Below are 8,509 nucleotides of genomic sequence, written 5' to 3'. Positions count from 1 at the left end.
GCCCTCAAGAAAACAATTACTTGTAGCTTTGGTCACAAAACTCTCTTTCACTCATGGGTTCATAGGAAAAGTTCACTCAAATCTATTCATGCAAGTATATTTTTACCATAAGCACTTTTTGGTCAATACCATAAGCATGTTTATCAATCAACTCAAAATATTTTGGCTTAAATAAGTTTTTGGTCCCTATCCTTTACAAAATGCTTGGTTTTCGTCCATTGCCGGAGTAAAGGTGGGCTTTAGTCCCTCGCCGGAGTAAATGTGAACTTTAGTCCCTAACCTTTGCCAAAAAGTTTGGTTTGGGTCCCTCCGGAGCTCAAGGTCAACGCCGGAGCTCCGGTAGTCCATGTGACCATGCCACATGGAATTAATGAGGCTTGATGTTATTATTATCTTTTTTTCATTTAAATTCTAAAACAAATTCATCTCTCCCTTCATCTAATTAATCTATCTTCCTCACTAATTATTCTGGTATATCATTATCTTGAACAGATCTAGGAAAAAAAAACAGAGATTCCCCCAAGCACATCAACCTCTTCTGCAGTGCCCTTAAGCCCTCAAACACTCGCTCTCTCAAATGTTGGAAATCAAAACCCTCATTTTCAGAGTTTCAGTCATTGTGTGCTTAGGAAGAAGATGAAAAAGAGAAAGAAGAATCATCAGTTGTTGTGTGCATAAGATTTTTCTCTCCAGGCCTTTTACCCCAAGTCCAAGGCCGACCCAACCAAGCTTAGGAACTTTGAGAGAGAGAGAGAGAGAGAGAGGTTGACGGCGATGGCTCGAGGTGGGGCTCGATCTGGGTTTCTGGTTTTCGAAAGTTGGTGACGGCTTTGGTTTCTGGTTTCGACCCGTACCAACAGAGGCGGGTCTGCTTTCAGATCTGGGTTTGACATTTACAGAAGGCAAAAGAAGGAAAAGTTGCAGAAGGTTAAGAAGGAAAGTTGTTCAGATGATGATTCTTCCTCTGATTTTTTTTTTTTTTATAACTTTTCATCTGAATCTGAAGATGAGGTATTGTATTTGACTATTTATTTGTCTACATAGATTCATGTGGGGCCTTGATAAAGAAGAAAATTTTCCAGCATAGAACAAAATTACTTTGGATTTTGAATTGGTATTGTTGTCCTGACTTTACCACAAGCATTCGGCGAGGCTAATTGGGTTCTGCGAGGAGAATGATGAGATGGAGAAAGAGGTGAGTGAGAAGAAGAAAAGGTATTTGTGTTGATTTCGATGGTGTGGGTGATTTCCCTGTTTTATTGTCTGATTTTGAGATGGGTAAAAAAATATGGGGTTTTTACTTTTTTATGATGGTGTGTTGATAATGATTAAGAAGATGATGTTGTTAATTTATTATCAGTTTCAGTTTTTTAAATAATTAATAATTTAATTAAAAAAAGAAAAAAATCCACCTGGCCTCATTAATCCCACGTGGTTATGCCCCATGGGCCACCGCCCACCGGAGCTCCGGCGTTGACCCAGAGCTCCGGAGGGACCAAAATCAAACCTTTTGGCAAAGATTAGGGACTAAAGCCCACCTTTACTCCGACGAGGGACGAAAACCAAGCATTTTGTAAAGGATGAGTAATGATATATACACACCTCATTTTTTAAACACTCAATTTCCACCTCTTTTTATTTCTATCTCTCTCATCTTATTATTTATCACATCTCATATTTTCTCTCTCTTACTTTTTCTTTTCTTCCTATCTCTCTCATCATTTCACCTCTCCACCTCAAAAGAGAGGTGTGGATGAAACATTACCCATCAAATAGAGCCCAGGGCCAGTACAAGGTTCAAAAGGCCCATGGCTATTACAAGCCTAAAGAACAAAAGATGGTCTAAGCATATCATGCCAAAAGGAGACCTCAAAGGTTCTCATGAGGCCCAAAGCATAATAAAAGGTAAGAATATGAAAGAATGAATAATAAAAGAGTTGAAAATTCAGTTTCTAAAGAAGTGATCTTTACCTTTTTCACTTTACACAAAAGAGCAAGCCATTTCATATATTTGTCAACATCTTTTTGCATTGAAGTAATTGGGAGGAATATTAGTAGAGTTTGCAAATTCCCACCCCAATACCGTCTCTTGTTCTCTTTTTGTTATGTGTGTGAGACACGTAACTCATATTGCAATAAACTTGTTCTTAAAGGACCCAAACAATAGCTCAAGGGGTAAAAGCCGAGGAACATATGAGTTGGGGATGAAAAAGTCGTGGGATCAATTATTGAAAGATGTAATTTATCTTTCTGATGTAAAAAAATATTGCAATTAACTTACACAGAGATACATTTTCATCACTTTTTAATTTACTTGCTCTATGCTCAATTAGTCAATTAATATGAATCAGTAAAAAAAGTGTACCGACAAAAAGGGGCTACTATTGATGAATAGCAGCACAAGTTATGTAGGACTAGAATAAAATTCTGCATGTTTGGCCGTCTCATTTAATTTCACAAACTGCTTAATTCATTCAATTGATATGCAAGTTAAGATAAATACTAGAGCATACAAGCATGACTAATACAATTACTCAACATAATAATATCAAGGGTAGAAACTGTATCTCAAATTGGCTCAAATCCTTACATTTCTATGTCTTTGGCTAAAGGTTGAAAAGCCCTCCAAAAGTCTTCCAAATTGGTGTTCAACTCTAAAAATAGAGACATAAGACATAATCAGCAATATTTAAGTATTAATGTTTCTAAAAGCATGAAAATGCACTATCAATTTTAAATTCGGACATTTCATTTCGTAAGATTAATCATTTCTCGTGTTCCACGGAACAATAACACTAACTGACATAAGATTTATGACACCTGCAGTTTATAACAGTTAGAAACTGATATAAATTACAAAATTTACTAACCGCCACAAATTGAAATATGTCAAGTCAAGTGTCTACCAATATTCAACTTTACAGGAATCATTTTTTGTTATTATTAGTAGCTGTAGAAGTAAACCTTGTGTTCCCCACACCTCCAGAAAAGGAAAAATAAAAAGCAAGAATCCTTTCAGTTCTAACCAGGGCGCGCAAGTGGAATGAAAACCAAATAAACTGTGGAATGGCATGTGTGTACGTGGCTTATCCTCAACCCCGCATAACACAGCTTCTTGTGACAGCTAATGTTCTAGTAGCAGCAACTGCAATCACTCTCTACTTTTTTCTAACATATTGATTTTTGTGTGTTCCTAATCAACAGGTATGTTACATTCAATATTCAATTTTGCTCAATAATGATGCCTTAGGATTTTCATGGTAGATTAATTCAGACACATGATGTTTTTCATGCTACTAGAGTTAGAAGCAAGGGTCATCTTTATATTATTGAAAAATATTATACTTCTATTGGTAGTAGTTTGATTCATAGAAGGAATTGGGATGCATGTGTTGTGTTACTTGAAATTCTATGGTGTAAGTGTTTCTTTTGTTTTTTCCATGATGATATTTTTTTTTATCAGTGTTTTGACTTTCATTGTTTGCAATTAGCTAGAAATTTAGAAGTATAAAGGGGCTAATTACATCCTCATTCATACCCTACACAGATTTTTCATTTGGCCTATTACAGAGAAACCTAATGATATTTCAGGTCCTTCTGCTGAATACTGAAGATGAGTTCAGAAAGCAAGAAAATGAAATCAAAGATTGATTTAGAGCTGGTTCTGAATTATACGAATCAAAATGTTCGGAAGAAATTGAAAAATGATTGGTGTGCAGGTGCAAATGCAGCTTCTAGAATAGACAGTGCATTTTCTGAGACTGACCCTTTATCTGAAATAGTTTGGTCTCCAGATAAAGGTTTTAGTCTTAAATGTGTTGATTCAAGTTTTACAAATAAAAATTCCTCACTTTTTCGCGATGTTGAACCTAGTAGTATGGTTCTTGCTCTGCTACAAAGCGTTGCCGGCGGCAGTTCTACCACAGAAAAACCTGTAGATGATGCTTTTGTTGAACCTATTGCTGTCATATGTACAAAGAGTGAGGTTTCTTCAACAGATACTCCCTCTAGGAATCCAACAAGTGATTCGGTTATCATTGTTTCAGACCATGAAACTTGTGAGGAAAATGATACAGGTAAAAAGAGCTTGATTCAGTTATCATCATTACCTTGTTGCTTAGTTGACTTGTTATCACTTTTTTTCCTGGAAACCATTTTTGCTCAATCCTACAGAATCATGAATTGGCAGGACCTAGTTATAATAAGGAGAAAAAGGCCACCACTGCAAGAGGAGCACCTAATTCACCAAATGGTCAGAATGAGAATTTAATGAACTATTCACAGAATATTTGTGCTCAGGCCAAAATTGGATCAGCTACAAAATTTGAGATCAAGGAAAATAAATCTTACATTATTTCAGGTATGTTACCGATTGACTAGAATCCGGGGATTTTAGGAAACTATTGTAATATGTAATTCATGTCTTGAACATTTTCTGAAGTTTTTTTCTGGATCATAGAAAATACTTCCTATAGTTCTGTCAGGTTGTGTTTTTAATTACTCATGTTCCCAATTTAAAGCATGCCCTTTATGTTTAAAGGACCCTTTGTTAAACCACAAGTTGTGGCATAGTGGATAGCTCACTTCGTCCCTTAACCATGAGGTCGGGGTTCGATCCTCGGCCATGGGAATGGAGCGCATATTGTGGCCAGCTGTTTACTGCTTAGCGAGCACCCAAGGTGAAGGTTTAATCATTGCTGTCGTCTGTGGATACCCTGGGTTCACCAAAAAAAGGACCCTTTGTTAAAAGAAAAATGCAAGTTCATTCTTTTGTGCTGGCTTGTAACACCATCATCATGATTTTCCTTCAGGTCAGGTTGACCAAAGGCCTGCTGGCAATTTATTACTTCAAGCAGATGAACCTCAACAAAGTCCTTCCCTAAGGAATCATTGCAATGGAGGCATGAATGCTGGTGTTACCAACCAGATTGTTGGATTTGAAGATGGCTTATACACTAATGTTGTGCATGTAACTGAATGTGAACGTTCTGGCATTAGTCTCTCAAAAAAATTGAAATCAACTATGGAGAATGATTTACAAACTTCAAACTGTGAGGCTATTTCTGCATCAGCAAGCAGAATTATGGTTTCAAAATCCAATGAGGATAAAAAATCCCAGGTCAATGAAATGATGGTGCTACGCAATAAGAACATTCCAGTTATGCATTCTCGATGTGATTCCACAATTCATATGGCAAGCATTGACGGTAACAAGTTGTCGTCAGATGAGGATTCAAATGTGAGATTACTAGAAGAGAATTGCAGCCATTGTGCAAGCTGCCATAGAACTGAGTTGGTTTTGTCTGGTAGAAAGAGATGTAAACAGGAAGTCATGATTGGGAGTAAAAAAGTCAAGAAGCAAATTCAAGAAACTTCATGTTGTTATGTTAATCGGGAAAGCTCATTCATGAACTTGGTTTCAAACATGATGAAAGGATACTCACTATCAACTCAAGATGAGGACAAGTCTTTGGCTCTTGCCGTTGATTGTTCTGATCGTCATCTTCCATGGAATGATCAGGAACTTATCACATGCTATAAGAATCAAGATCCAGAGGTAAGAAATAATTTGAAGTCCATATATTGTCCAAGCTTTGAGAATGTTGCAACAAGAATGTCTCATCAAGTAGGAGATGCTTCTAAAGATTTTGAGCAAGGTAAAAGGGTACATGGAATAGATGCTACTCCAATCAACTGTTGTGCAGAGAACAATTGCCTTTACAGACTGAGTATGCAATCAAATAAGTTTGAAGTATCTAAAGGGAGAAACGAAGCTGGTCCATCCTTGCATTCTTCTTCAACTAGACAAAATAAAAATAATGATGAGAATGTTGAGTCCTTGGAGCTGTATGATAGGAAGGAATTCTGTCCCAAAAGTGATACCTTGGGAGATCTGTGGATAACTCGATTTTCACCGAAGTTAACTGCCCCCTTGATGATTGTTGATCAACTTAATGAGAAATGTGGTTCTGAAGTTCTCTCTGATTATTGCTCAATGATTCCTCATTTCCATAAACAGATTTCCCATCTCAACAACTGCAAGGTTGAAGAGACAGGAGAACAATCTGCTGATGAACAATTGTTCAGTGAGACTAGAAGATTACAGAATTGTTTTATCAACAAAGAGGCATCAACTGTTCTTGTGGATGATAAGTTAAATATTGATCATACATCCAAGCACAAGTTCAACCCCATTAAATCTTTCCCAAGATTGAGAGATTCAGAGCCAATGGTTTCTATGTTTGCGAAAAGATTAGGCGCCATCAGACAATGTGAACAAACAGAATAGTCTACCACTCAGGTAAATATGATTTATTGGATTATTTACTCTTATGATAATTTTCTATATGATGAGAAAAACGAATTGAATTGGATTTAATTCATTATTTTTCATCCTTTCTGTTAGGATCTGAAAATCCTAACGTGGAGAAACGAAAGATAAGTAAGATAAATGATAATATTTTTGGTATTTTATTATATTAAACCGGAAAATAAAAGATAGATTAGAACTAAGAGGCTGGTTCCTCTTAGAACCAAGAGGCTGGTTCCTCTTCGAAGGCTGGTTCCCTTTACAAAATCAAATACTTAATCCATGATTCTAACCTAAGAGGGTACTCCTATTTATAATAATCTAATCCTAATAAGATAACTTAGCCTCTAAAAAATAAAGAAGATATCCTAACCAAATAAAAGATAACATCCTAAAATACAATAATAGTTCCTAAAACAAAAGATAAAATCCTAAATTAAATCCTAATATAATTGATCCTAACAATACTCCCCTCCAAAAATCAACCTTGTCCTCAAGGTTGTAAGTAGCATAGTAGATCAAATCTTCTCCCCCCGCGTCCCATTGTAGGCGGCAAATTGAGTGAAGTGCCAAAACAGCAATTGTCCAAGTGTCCATATCTAGCGGCATTGGAGGAGGTCACTTGGACAACACATTGAGGACCCATAGTTGCATCTGCATTGAGGGCTCGCCCCTCCGCGTCGAGTGGTCAACATTGTCCACATAGCCCATAGTTAATTGTGTACCGGGATGTTTAGGAACGCCTACATTGCCAAACTTTTCGATCATAACAGCATTCACAATCAATGACAATGGAACATCTACCATAGAGATTGTGCTTCCCAAACGCTGAATACTAGAGATGTGGGGCATATTGGCAGCATCTTCTGTGAGACCTTCCAACAGCAAAGTAGTGTCTTGCTTGGATTCATTATAAATCTCAGAAGTGAGCGTAGCATGTTGGCTGCTTGAGTCCTCCTTGAGTATGTCTTCTTCCACCGGAATACCAACAACGCTTCCCCTGCGCTGTGAGAGGAGGAGGAAAAGAAACCATGAGAACCAGAAGTTGTCCATGAGCAAGGCGGAATTCGACATCTCGTGCAAGCTCTATGGCGTGCGACACATTGGCAGGGTGTAAAGAACGCACCCGATAACGAATCTCGAGTTCGAGGCCACTCAGAAAATATCTTAACAACTATAATTCAGGAAGATTTTGAATTCGAACCACTAGAGCTTCAAATTATCACATGTAAGTGTCAACACTGCCACTATGTCTATGAAATTGCAGCCTCTCAGAGACGGTACCAAAACGTTGAAGCAAGAGGGAGAGAATAAACATTGCGTTTGCTTTTTCTCTAGTCGGTATCACGTATCAAAGATTCTCTTCTAAATTTCACTTAGTGTGTATTTGAATTTCCGTTAAGCTCAGTGGGAGTTCAAATTGAATTCAACGTGACAAAATTTGGCTTCTTCAATTCGCGTTAAATTCAACATGGTGAATTTTAACTTCACCGTTAATGCTACGCGAAATCACATTTGCGTTTGAATCAGCTAAACCAAATTTTATTTGTTGAATAAAATAAAGTGAAAATGAGAAATAATTTTGGAGTTAGCTATACAAGTTCTAAACTGTTTCTATTTTTGCATGTCCACTATTCGAATATAGAAATCTGTTGAGTATCATATTGAGATATTGTGATTTACTTGAACAGCATTATGTTATGGAATGGTTGTCTAATTTTTGTTTTGGAACTAAACATTAACTTATCTTTGTTCCATCTCTCTCATGTGATCTTATCCTGCAGGAAGAAATCATTAAGGGGTGGTTCCCTACCTCAATTACAGCTGGTGCCAATATTCCAACTGAAGTCAATAATGAACAGCTTGAGTCATTCTATCTATTGCGAACAAATTTTTGTTATTCTTTGTTTTCGAATATAAACAATTGTATAAAGGAAGCCAAAGATGAAGATTGATGTTTACCCTCCCAACATGCCTCATCCATCAAAGAATTATGGACTAGTGCAAGAATTCTTTTTTGTATTTGAAATGAAAATGTCAATACACATTACGATGAATACTTGTATCTTAATTACTTTTAATGAAAGAAATTTTGCTTACGTACAGTGCATGTGAATATTTTTTATGGATAAGCAAAAAGAGAGCAAGAGATGTGATTGTTTATATGATTGAATGGAAGAGATAAATAAATAGAAAATA

The 8,509-nt window shown here is 36.6% G+C and overlaps 1 protein-coding gene across 4 annotated transcripts; it reads left to right on the top strand.

The window, feature by feature from the left end:
* The first annotated feature begins 428 nt into the window (after positions 1–428).
* On the top strand, positions 429–8,409 carry LOC130717652 (uncharacterized). 4 transcript variants are annotated; one of them, XM_057567975.1, is made up of 6 exons: positions 430–1,195; positions 3,020–3,204; positions 3,592–4,076; positions 4,190–4,360; positions 4,812–6,301; positions 8,095–8,409. In XM_057567975.1, the coding sequence occupies exons 3-5, from the start codon at positions 3,614–3,616 to the stop codon at positions 6,287–6,289; spliced, it is 2,112 nt and encodes a 703-aa protein (XP_057423958.1). In that variant the 5' UTR covers positions 430–1,195; positions 3,020–3,204; positions 3,592–3,613; the 3' UTR covers positions 6,290–6,301; positions 8,095–8,409. The 4 variants fall into 4 exon arrangements, with proteins under 4 accessions (XP_057423959.1, XP_057423957.1, XP_057423958.1 ...); XM_057567976.1 differs by lacking the exon at positions 3,020–3,204 and having other exon boundaries at positions 429–1,195; XM_057567974.1 differs by having other exon boundaries at positions 429–3,416.
* Positions 8,410–8,509: the final 100 nt, after the last annotated feature.

This window comes from Lotus japonicus, chromosome 5, assembly GCF_012489685.1.
Source record: "Lotus japonicus ecotype B-129 chromosome 5, LjGifu_v1.2".
Taxonomy (NCBI): Eukaryota; Viridiplantae; Streptophyta; class Magnoliopsida; order Fabales; family Fabaceae; genus Lotus; species Lotus japonicus.
Note: the sequence above shows the minus strand (reverse complement) of the source record. Positions and strands in the feature narration are given on the sequence as shown.